The sequence below is a fragment of the Lampris incognitus genome, chromosome 17 (assembly GCF_029633865.1).
Source record: "Lampris incognitus isolate fLamInc1 chromosome 17, fLamInc1.hap2, whole genome shotgun sequence".
Lineage (NCBI taxonomy): Eukaryota > Metazoa > Chordata > Actinopteri > Lampriformes > Lampridae > Lampris > Lampris incognitus.
This window is the reverse complement of record NC_079227.1, coordinates 4,991,603-5,003,850: the sequence shown is the minus strand read 5'-3', so window position 1 is coordinate 5,003,850 and position 12,248 is coordinate 4,991,603. Positions and strand designations below refer to the sequence as shown.

Genomic DNA, 12,248 nt, shown 5'->3' with positions numbered 1-12,248 from the left:
ACTGAAACCAGAGTGAGAGCGTGAAACACGTCCCGTCATGCTCCTGTTTGTCTCGTGTCCGGGCCAGTCATTTGTTCTTGTCACGTCACCATCAGGCAGAAAAGATGCACTAAAACACACGTAGATGTGCTTTCCGGATCTCACACACACACACACACACACACACACACATATACATATATATATATGTGTGTTTGTGTGTGTGTGTGTTACATACATATGTATATATGTGTATATATACATATATATATACATATATACATATGTATATATATATTTACACGCACACACACACACTTTTCATCAATGAATCAGTGTTCAACCAAACACTGAAACAGACCACGGAAGTTTCCTTTGGAGCCATCGTGACCCGGAAGTGTTTTCTCCAGCAGCCATGACAAGGAGCCTCAATTTGTACAGTTAGCAGCTGGAGGCTTTTAGCTGCATTATACGCCCATAGATTAAAGCCTTGCTTGGAAGAGATCATTTCTGTTACACAGCCAGGCTTCATGAAAGGTACACACATCTCAAAAAACATCCGCTTGGTCCTGGATGTTATCGGCTATCCAGATCTAATCCATGATGGTGTAATTATGCTATTCCTAGATTTTTGCAACGCCTTTGATGCTGTTGAGCACCCCTTTATTTTTAAGCTTTGGCTCATTTTGGTTTTGGTAAAAACTTTGGCGATATAATCCAGTCTCTGTATTAAAACATCAGTAATGTCTCACTGCTAAAGGAAGGCACCTCTCCGCGTTCTGAAGTTCAGAGAGGAATTAAGACAGGGATGCCCAATAACCCCTTATTTATTTTTGATGGATGCAGAACTTCTTAATTTATACATTGTTCACCGTTCAGATGTCGAGAGTATACACATTGGGGATAATTTGTTGATGAGGAGAAACCACACAGACAACATGAACTCTGCTGCTGTGGGATCTTTTGTTTGTTGTGTGTAATATTTGTTTCTGCTATTGTGTGACTGTATTGTTCGTGATAATATGTGTAGTGTATGTGTAGTGCTGCAGTTTAACATGCAGTACCGAAAACAAATTCCATGCGTGTTTTATTGTAGGTTATGAAACAGCCCTGTAGTCTCTTTCTGAACCCAGATTAATCCAAAAACAGGTGGATTTTTATCTCCTTCATATTGTAACGAATTCAGGGGGCAGCCGTGAACCGTGTTGTAAAAGGACTCCTCTTTACAGTGTTTTCACAAAGGACTTGCAGCATTACATGGACACAACATCTTGAAGTTACAATAAGAAGGCTGTAAAACAACGACTCTATTTAACGACCGTTTGTTACGCAACAGAACTGACAGGCTGTCTTACGGCTATTTACTTTTCTTTACTTGTTTCATTGTATCTATTTTTCACCCCCTTGTGTTCTTGACCGTTCTCATAATGTTTGTAAGTTCATAAATGTGGCAATTAAAAAAATAAAAATAAAAAAACAACGGTGTGTTAAAGTTCTGTATTTGGTACTGTTGTTTAAGTCTGAATGTTGTCAATCAAGTTTTGGGAAAGAAATGACTGACGTGCACGTGTTTACACAGACACACAACTGTACGGACTAGGTTGACATACGATATTTATTTAGGAACACAAAAAATGATAAGTTAATTATCAGGTAGTCCACAAATATTGTGGGAATGGCATCATACAGTCATACGAGGGAAAACATACCGTTTAGAAAACATACCCACCCAGAATGCGTTGATTTGACCAAATAAAGTGTGGCGCATGGAGGGGGGGAAGGTGTAGTCAAAATAAAGAGACCAGTTTCTTACTGTTCTGTCCATAACCTCGTTCACCCCCGTTCTCTATAAAAAAGACCTCCAGCTATTCAAAATATCTCTTTTCTTACACTCGCTTCCTTTAACAAATTAAAAAAATTCAAAAACCCCAACGAGAGAAACTTAAAAAGGGGGCGGCTGACCCTGCGTTTGAAAATATTGTCGTTTTTCAGGGTCATTCCTGAACGCCCCCCCCCCCCCCAAACCAGTCTGCTCAAAATCAGACTCCTAAAACGCTTTAAAAAGTCCTCTGATGTCCTCTGAGGGTTCATATATCTGAAAGTAGTCTGTCGTGTCCCAAAGCGAGGCGAGGCAGCTTGCAGGACAATGTTCATCTAGTTCATCTGAACCAGACTTTAACGTTGCCATCTTTGCTATGGAGAGAAACGTGGAACCATGGCTGCTACACTAGCTAGCTTCAGGACCCCAGGATCCCCCCCTCCCCCTGGGGCCACTACGCTAGCTAGCTTCAGGACCCCAGGATTCCCCCCCTCCCCCCGGGGCCACTACGCTAGCTAGCTTCAGGACCCCAGGTTCCCCCCTCCCCCCACCCCCCGGGGCCGCTACGCTAGCTAGCTTCAGGACCCCAGGATTCCCCCCTCCCCCCAGGGCCACTACGCTAGCTAGCTTCAGGACCCCCCTCCCCCCGTCCCCCAGGGCCACTACGCTAGCTAGCTTCAGGACCCCAGGATTCCCCCCTCCCCCCAGGGCCACTACGCTAGCTAGCTTCAGGACCCCAGGATTCCCCCTCCCCCCGGGGCCACTACGCTAGCTAGCTTCAGGACCCCTGGATTCCCCCCTCCCCCCGGGGCCACTACGCTAGCTAGATTCAGGACCCCAGGATCCCCCCTCCCCCTATCCCGGGGCCGCTATGCTAGCTAGCTTCAGGACCCCAGGATCCCCCCTCCCCCCACCCCGGGGCCGCTACGCTAGCTAGCTTCAGGACCCCAGGATCCCCCAAACCCTCCCCTGGGGCCGCTACGCTAGCTAGCTAGCGTCAGGACCCCCTCCCCCGCTACGCTAGCTTCAGGACCTCCCCTCCGGGATGCTATGCTAACTAGCTTCAGGACCCGCCCCCCGGGGCTGTTACTCTAGCTAGCTAGCTACAGGACCCCCCCCCCAGGCCACTACGCTAACTAGCTTCAGAACCCCCCACCCCCCGGGCCACTATACTAGCTAGCTTCAGGATTCCCCCCCTCCCCCCCAGAGTGGAAACATTTCTTGGTTTCATGTGTTTGCTACAAAAGATGTTACACGTTATGAACCTGTCATGCAAAGTGGCAAAGAATCTCTCAGAAAGAGTCAGGGGTGGTGGTGATGGAGTCGTGTTGACGTAAATCTGCTGCCTTTAGATCTCCGATAAAGAGTCAACCTGAACAAACTCTGCCCGTTTTCAAAAGCCACCTCCCTTAACCCTCCTTTCAAAAGAAGAGCAAAAAACAATTAACATTATAAACTATGTCATATCAAACTGTTTTGTTTTTTATACATATATTAATACCCAAGTCAGCAGAACCCTACGCAGGGGACAGGTGTAGTTCTGAACCCTGGTTGAAACCGTGTCAGCGTCCCGTTGAAAGAAAAGCCACTTAACGAGGATCAGTTAGCATCTGGACCAGAGCGGCTGCTGCCTTTAAGAAAAAAGCCTTTAAAAACATGTCCTGTGTCGTTGTCGGCAACGGTTGGTTTAAGAATCCCTGATTGGCTGAGAGAAGTCATGTGACCACCAGGTGAGGTAAGAAAAGTCCCACCTTGACGATGGGGATGAAAAATATGGAACTGTTGATTCTTAACACTAGTGTGTGTGTGTGTGTGTGTGTGTGTGTGTGTGTGTGTGTGTGTGTGTGTGTGTGTGTGTGATCATGTGCTGACGTAATTTAACCAGAAAACCAGAACGCCCACATGCAAACGACGCAGGCGGGCCTGCGTGACGAATCTGGACTCAAAACGCAGGCGGCTGAAATCACCAGGAAGATGCCAAAAAAAACAGGAAGTAGAGTTGCTGCCTTAAATGTCCCCATCTGGAAAACCTAGAAAAAGAAGATTACACCAAATCCTTGGGCGAGACGATTTCTTGTTTTGTTTTTTTGTTGTGTGTTTTTTTTTGTTGTTGGTTTTTTTTGTTTTTTTGTTTTGTTTAAGTTCCATAATATATGTCTCATATCGATGCATTTAGTCAGAGAAAAACTAACAGATCTCAGTTGCTCTTCTTGCTGTGTGTGTGTGTGTGTGTGTGTGTGCGTTTTATCTTTGTTTTTAACTGACGTTTGCATTGTTTTCCTCCTCTTCTTAAAATTGTCCACTTTGAGTTTTTCTTGGTTTTGCGTAGCTCAAAAAAAATGTCCACTTTTCCCGTACGTCCATCCGTTCTTCCAACCAACCAAGTAACCGACCATCTTTTTTTCCATGCCCCCCCACCAAACACACACCCTTACCCCCCCCCCCCAAAAAAAACCCCCCTCTTCGTTCAGTCCCATCCAGCCTCTCATCTCTCGGCCTCCATCGCTACGCTAGCCTTCTGCTCGGCCCCCGCGTGCGGATTAACGTTCACGCCTGTCGGCCAGGCGGGGCAGGGCTGCGAGGACGGTTGCCCTTGAGTCCAGAGTCCCTGTGGCGGCTGGGGTGCGTTGGGTACATTTGGTGGAACCCCCCAGCCGGCGACCTGGGGGGGCGGGGGCGAGGTGGCCATGGAGGCCGCCATGGGACTGCCGCTGGTGAAGCTCTCGGAGGCCTTCAGCCGGGAGAACATGGTCAGCGCGTCCGGGAAGTTGGGGGGCGTCGCTGGCGTGTTGGCCGGGGTGCACATCTGAGAGAGGAGGCAAAGAAAAACGAGTTTCAGGCTACACGTTCATGTAACAAACCTTTACAACGGGGTCTGAGATCTCTCACGTTTGTTACTGTGCAACAAAACCGCCACAAGGCCGATCGGCTCGGTGCATAACTGCAGACCGCCGACTTCCTGTTTCTACTGCGGCGGTCACACCAGTTTCCTGTTTGTTGGCGTGTGCTGTCGACAATGGCGTATTTTCCATGATGCCTGCAAGATTTACCATGGATACATGTGTTTTGATTTTGTTTTTTTAGGGGGTATCCCCCCCCCCCTTTTCTCCCCAATTGTACCTGGCTCCAGGACGGCTCGGGACCCGGTCTCTGCTCCACCCCCTCTGCTGATCCGGGGAGGGCTGCAGACTACCACATGCCCCCTGCCGATACATGTGGAGTCACCAGCCGCTTCTTTTCACCTGACAGTGAGGAGTTTCACCAGGGGACATAGCACGTGAGAGGATCACGCTATTCCCCCCAGCCCCCCCCCCCCGGACAGGCGCCCCGACCGACCAGAGGAGGCGCTAGTGCAGGGACCAGGACACATACCCACATCCGGCTTCCCACCCGCAGACACGGCCAATTGTGTCTGTAGGGACGCCCGACCAAGCCGGAGGTCACACGGGGATTCGAACCAGCGATCCCCATATTGGCGGGCAACGGAATAGACCGCCACGCCACCCGGACGCCCACCATGGATAAGTGTCAACGACATCCACAGAACTGTCGACAAAGTTTCACCTGCACCCACCGGCAAACGGGTGAAAAGGTTCAAGTTGTACATCCACGGTAAATCTTACAGGCATCGCAAAAAACACGCCGTTGTCAACAGCACACGGCGACAAACAGGAAACCGGTGTGACCGCTGCAGCAGAACCCGGAAGTCAGTGAACTGCAGCCATGCCGAGAGCCGGGACTGGGCGGAGCCTCCCGCTACGACGGACACGTAAAGGGAACTGGTGCGGAGAATCAAGCCACGTTTTTGTCCCTTCTGACCTTCTGTTTCATCCCGGCTCCTGACCTCTGCTTCCTACATCTACAGCATGCCCCCCCCCTCACCCCCACGCCCCCCCCCCCTCACCCCATACACACACACTTTCTGGTTTTTAAACCCTGGCACAATGTGTTTACCCCCGACTCTACGTGCTGTGTCCTCACTCTTGTGACCCTCCATTGTGCTGGCGGCCCTCGCGGCCCCTCTGCCAGGAGTTCCTCTGGTGGCACAAAGCGAGCGCACATCCACACATGCTCGCCAAGACAAACACGGGAAAACAGCCCAGGTAACGAGGCCATCCGAACAACAAGCTGGGCTGCTCAGAAATAGCAAGCGGTTGGCGCTGGTCTTTATCATCATCATCATCATCATCATCATCATCATCATCATCATCACAGGGCTTCCTCTTCCAGATGCTCTGTTTGAGGGTGGGTAAACAACAAGTCACCCCACAGCCTCCAACTCTCACCGGAAGCCAGCGGTGGAACAAAACATCGGCCAGGCCGTCTAAAAATAAAAGCCTCCGCTCCCAAGACAAAAGAGGGCACCAAAGTCCCGACAGCCCACAAATCACAACGTCCCGGCCGCAGCAACGCAGCCAGTCGGCCCCACTTACTGTCTTAAAGTCTGGTTTTCTAATCAAAGAGGTGGAAAATGTCAGCTGCTGGGGTGAGATGAAACCACCTGCCGTGCATTTTAATTCAGTCAGACAAGTTTTGTGTAACATTAATGTTAGCAGTCATGTATTCATCTTCAGGAGGATCATGTGATTTGTTACCCCGTGTTAGCGCCCCCTCTCTGAACACGGACAATTCTCAGCAGGTTGAGTTCACAAGGCTCTTTACTGATCGCTAGCTAGCTTGCTTGCTAACTAGCATGATGTTGCTAAGCAACCATTCAAAAAAAAAAGACCAGCTGACAGACTGATGATGACAATTCAAATCAGAGTATCAGATGATGTCGTTTATTACCAGAAGCTGATTGGTTGAAACGGTTTAATTACGTTGACGAGCAGGAGAAAAGCTTCACATTTTCACCACTGCAGCAGTTCTGACGGTAAATCAACAAATCTGATAAAGAAATATGAAACTGGAAAACGTTATTTTCATTATCAAATTACTGTATTGATTATTTTGTCAATTAATTGATGAATCATTCAGTCGGGATGTCAAAAGCACTGATGAATTCCCATTTAAACTTCCCAGAGGCCAAAGCCAGGTCTTAAAACTGTTCACTGGCTGACCAGCAGCCAATAACACCCTACAGTATTCATGTTGTAATAACACACTACAGTATTCATGTTGTAATAACACCCTCCAGTACTCATGTTGTAATAACACCCAATATTCATGTTATAACATCCTACAGTATTCATGTTATAATAACACCCTACAGTATTCATGTTGTAATAACATGCTACAGTATTCATGTTGTAATAACACCCCACAATATTTATGTTGTAATGACACCCTACAGTATTCATGTTGTAATAACGCCCTACAGTATTCATGTTGTAATAACACCATACAGTATTCATGTTGTAATAACACCCTACAATATTCATGTTATAACATCCTACAGTATTCACGTTATAATAACACCCTACGGTATTCATGTTATAATAACATGCTACGGCATTCATGTTGTAATAACACCCTACGGTATTCATGTTGTAATAACATGCTACAGTATTCATGTTGTGATAGCACCCTACAGTATCCATGTTGTAATGACACCCTACAGTATTAATGTTGTGATGACACCCTACAGTATTCATGTTATAATAACACCCTACAGTATTCATGTTGTAATAACACCCTACAGTATTCATGTTGTAATAACACCCCACAATATTCATGTTGTAATAACATCCTACAGTATTTATGTTGTAATAACACCCTACAGTATTCATGTTGTAATAACACCCTACAGTATTCACGTTGTAATAACACCCTACAATATTCATGTTGTAATAACACCCTACAATATTCATGTTGTAATAACATCCTACAGTATTTATGTTGTAATAACACCCTACAGTATTCATGTTGTAATGACACCCTACAGTATTCACGTTGTAATAACACCCTACAGTATTCATGTTATAATGACACCCTACAGTATTCACGTTGTAATGACACCCTACAGTATTCATGTTGTAATGACACCCTACAGTATTCATGTTGTAATGACACCCTACAGTATTCATGTTGTAATAACACCCTACAGTATTCATGTTATAATAACGTGCTACAGTATTCATGTTATAATAACACCCTACAGTATTCATGTTGTAATGACACCCTACAGTATTCATGTTGTAATAACACCCTACAGTATTCATGTTATAATAACATGCTACAGTATTCATGTTGTAATAACACCCTACAGTATTCATGTTGTAATGACACCCTACAGTATTCATGTTGTAACGACACCCTACAGTATTCATGTTATAATAACATGCTACAGTATTCATGTTGTAATAACACCCTACAATATTCACGTTGTAATGACACCCTACAGTATTCACGTTGTAATAACACCCTACAATATTCATGTTGTAATAACACGCTACAGTATTCATGCTGTAATAACATCATACACTATTCATGTTGTAATAACACCCTACAGTATTCATCTTGTAATAACGCCCTACAGTATTCTTGCTGTAATAACGCCCTACAGTATTCATCTTGTAATAACGCCCTACAGTATTCATCTTGTAATAACGCCCTACAGTATTCATGTTTTAATAACGCCCTACAATATTCATGTTGTAATAACACCCTACAGTATTCATGTTGTAATAACACCCTACAGTATTCATGTTGTAATAACACCCTACAGTATTCTTGCTGTAATAACGCCCTACAGTATTCATGTTGTAATGACACCCTACAGTATTCATCTTGTAATAACGCCCTACAGTATTCATGTTGTAATAACATCCTACAGTATTCATGTTGTAATAACACCCTACAGTATTCATGTTGTAATAACACCATACAGTATTCATGTTGTAATAACACCCTACAGTATTCATGTTGTAATAACACCCCACAGTATTCATCTTGTAATAACACCCTACAGTATTCATGTTGTAATAACACCCTACAGTATTCATCTTGTAATAACATCCTACAGTATTCATGTTGTAATAACACCCTACAGTATTCATGTTGTAATAACACCCTACAGTATTCATGTTTTAATAACGCCCTACAATATTCATGTTGTAATAACACCCTACAGTATTCATGTTGTAATAACACCCTACAGTATTCATGTTGTAATAACGCCCTACAGTATTCATCTTGTAATAACGCCCTACAGTATTCATGTTGTAATAACACCCTACAGTATTCATGTTGTAATAACATCCTACAGTATCCATGTTGTAATGATCTGACAGGTGTAGGCTAATCTTAAAGCTGTAACCAGCAAACGTTTGGTACTTCGCACGGTGGTCTATTTCATTGCCTACCAACACGGGGATCGCCGGTTCGAATCCCCGTGTTACCTCCGGTTTGGTCGGGCATCCCTACAGACACAATTGGCCATGGCTGTGGGTGGGAAGCCGGATGTGGGTATGTGTCCTGGTCGCTGCACTAGCGCCTCCTCTGGTTGTTCAGGGCACCGGTTCGGGGGGGAGGGGGAACTGGGGGGGAATAGCGTGATCCTCCCACGTGCTACATCCCCCTGGTGAAACTCCTCACTGTCAGGTGAAAAGAAGCGGCTGGTGACCCCACATGTATGGGAGGAGGCATGTGGTGGTCTGCAGCCCTCCCCGGATCAGCAGAGGGGGTGGGACAGAGACCGGGACGGCTCGGGAGAGTGGGGTAATTAGCCAAGTACAACTGGGGAGAAAAGGGGGAAAACTTTTCAAAACAATTCTGCCACCAAACGCCGGGAGTCACCTGTCCGAAATAAAAGCAAAATAAGTTTTGCTTTACTGCATGTTTGGCACACGAAGCCTGTGTTTCTGAAATGGTGGAAAAAACTAAGTGTGTCTCCCTTATTTGACCCACGAACCCCAAATGAATGGTCTGCGTCTGCCCTGTCAGTACCCGGTCTCGGGTGGAGGTGAAAACGTCCTACGTGGACTCGGCCCGGGCCGTGGAAAAGTGACATCGATGCTTCGCTGTTCAAAACAACAAGAGCCTGACAGCCCGGCGCTCTCTGTGCCCTCCACAACAACCCCGCTCCCCGGGGGGAAACCGGACCGTCTTGCCCCCTAAAAGTGCTGCGTGCTGCAGGTTGGACCTCTATAAATACTCAACAGTTGCGGAGCCGGGCCGGGCCGGGCCGGGCCAGGACTCTCATACAGAGCGCCACGTTGTTGTTGTGAAAGGTGAGCGTGTCCCCGGCGGCCCCCTGACAGGAAACGCTGGCTCATGTCTTTGAGGTCGTTTCCTGTGGGTAAAGGGACACCCTGGAATGCTGCAGGCGACCTCCAGACATTCCTTCCTTCCTTCCTGCCTGCCGGCCGGCCGGGCCTCGGCGCTGAAGCTGCCTCTTGGCTTCTCATGACGAGGCTTAACGGTGCCGACGCGGCTCGGCCTCCGACAGCCTCGCCCAGCCAACGACGCTCGCTACAGCGCCGAGGCCCGGCCGTCCAGAACACCCGCCAAGACCCGCAGAACCGACCCGCTCACCCGCCGACCTGCTCATACGACACACAAAACACAAGGTAGGGAGAACACACCGGACCGCAGCCGCACAACTGCTGCTGACAGGAAGCCACACACTGCTCCCTCACACCCTGTTGGTTCCCTTACTTTAATGAACCTTTATTTATATGGGGACGGTTAACAGAGCGCACGCACACACACACACACACACACACACACACACACACACACACACACACACTGTTGGTTCCCTTACTTTAATGAACCTTTATTTATATGGGGACGGTTAACAGAGCGCACGCACACACACACACACACACACACACACACACACACACACACACACACTGTTGGTTCCCTTACTTTAATGAACCTTTATTTATATGGGGACGGTTAACAAAGCACGCGCACACACACACAAACACACACGATCCACACACACACACACACACACACACACACACACACACACACACACACACACACCCTGTTGGTTCCCTTACTTTAATGGACCTTTATTGATCTGGGGACGGTTAACAGAGCGCGCGCACACACACACACACACACACACACGCACACGATCCACACACACACACACAAACACACACGATCCACACACACACACACACACACACACACTGTTGGTTCCCTTACTTTAATGAACCTTTATTTATCTGGGGACGGTTAACAGAGCGCACACACACACACACACACACACACACACACACACACACACGCACGCACACACACACTGGATCCAAACACACACACACACACACACACACGATCCACACACACACTTGATCCAAACACACACACACACACTGGATCCAAACACACACACACACACACAATCCAAACACACACTTGATCCAAACACACACACACGATCCAAACACACACACGATCCAAAACCTTTGTGTTACTGGAACAACTGTGCCGGAGCTGTTACATATGTCATGCTCAAGGGCACATTGGCAGTACCTGTAGAGAGACAGCAGACCTGTTCTCATTTACTTCATCGTCCAAGCATTTCCCAGCGGGTCCAGAAAAGTTGAGCTGGTCCCCTTTCTCCCAGCCCCCCCCCACCCTCCCCCGTCCTCCCCCGTCCTCCCCCGCCCTCCCCCGTCCCAGGCCTGTGTAAACTCAGTGGTCATGCCACAAATGAATGTGACTGAAGTAAATTCTGTACACACACACTTTTTAGCTTCCACCGCTCCACACCGTCACACTCCTCCATTCACCACTCACAACAGAACACCCTTGTGTGTGTGTGTCTGTGTGTGTGTGTGTGTGTGTGTGTGTGTGTGTCTGTTTAGCAGAGCCAGAGACAAAGACAATCAGTCAGCCCACTGGGAAGAGCTTGGTGTTTGGTCTAGAGGAAGAGCAGCGACCTTGTCTGTCTGTCTGTCTGTCTGTCTGTCTGTCTGTCTGTCTGTCTGTCTGTCTGTGTGTAAATGTATGAAAATAACGGAAGGAAGCCAGAAAGACGGAACAAACGGACACCACAGACTTGCTGTCTTGATGCGGTCTTGACAGTCTGGGTGGGATTCTGGATTTTTACAGAATTTCTACACCTTTAAAAAAAGTAAAAACAATCCTCAAACAGGAAGTGTTTCCTCTATGTGGAAGTTGAGCGTCACTGACTGTCAGTCATCCCATAATACTACCACAGCATCAGACGACACCACCACCCCCGAACACCGTCCTCTACATCTACGCCCTTCATACAGGTCAGGAGACACCCACAGTAAAGACGAGGGCTGACCCACTCCTCTTTCACTTCGCTCCACATGAAGATGAACATGTTCTCAGGAGCAGAATGAATGACTAGGTAGAGTTGCAGAAGAAGAAGAAGAAGTTGAAGCAGAAGAAGAAGGGACAGAATGACTGAATATGTAGAAGAAGTAGAAGTGGTAGAAGAAGAAGAAGAAGTGGTAGAAGATGTTCTCAGGGACAGAATGAATGACTATGTAGAAGTTGCAGAAGAAGAAGAAGG

General features: G+C 47.2%; 1 protein-coding gene across 2 annotated transcripts in view; it reads right to left on the bottom strand.

The window, feature by feature from the left end:
* Positions 1-4,266: 4,266 nt before the first annotated feature.
* ubald1a (UBA-like domain containing 1a) overlaps positions 4,267-12,248 on the bottom strand; it is a 44,903-nt gene continuing 36,921 nt past the window's right edge. For both annotated transcript variants that reach the window (XM_056297643.1, XM_056297644.1), the window contains one exon: positions 4,267-4,604. In XM_056297643.1, coding sequence (XP_056153618.1) covers positions 4,284-4,604 — 321 coding nt within the window. In that variant the 3' untranslated portion in view covers positions 4,267-4,283. The remainder of the gene's footprint in view (positions 4,605-12,248) is intronic.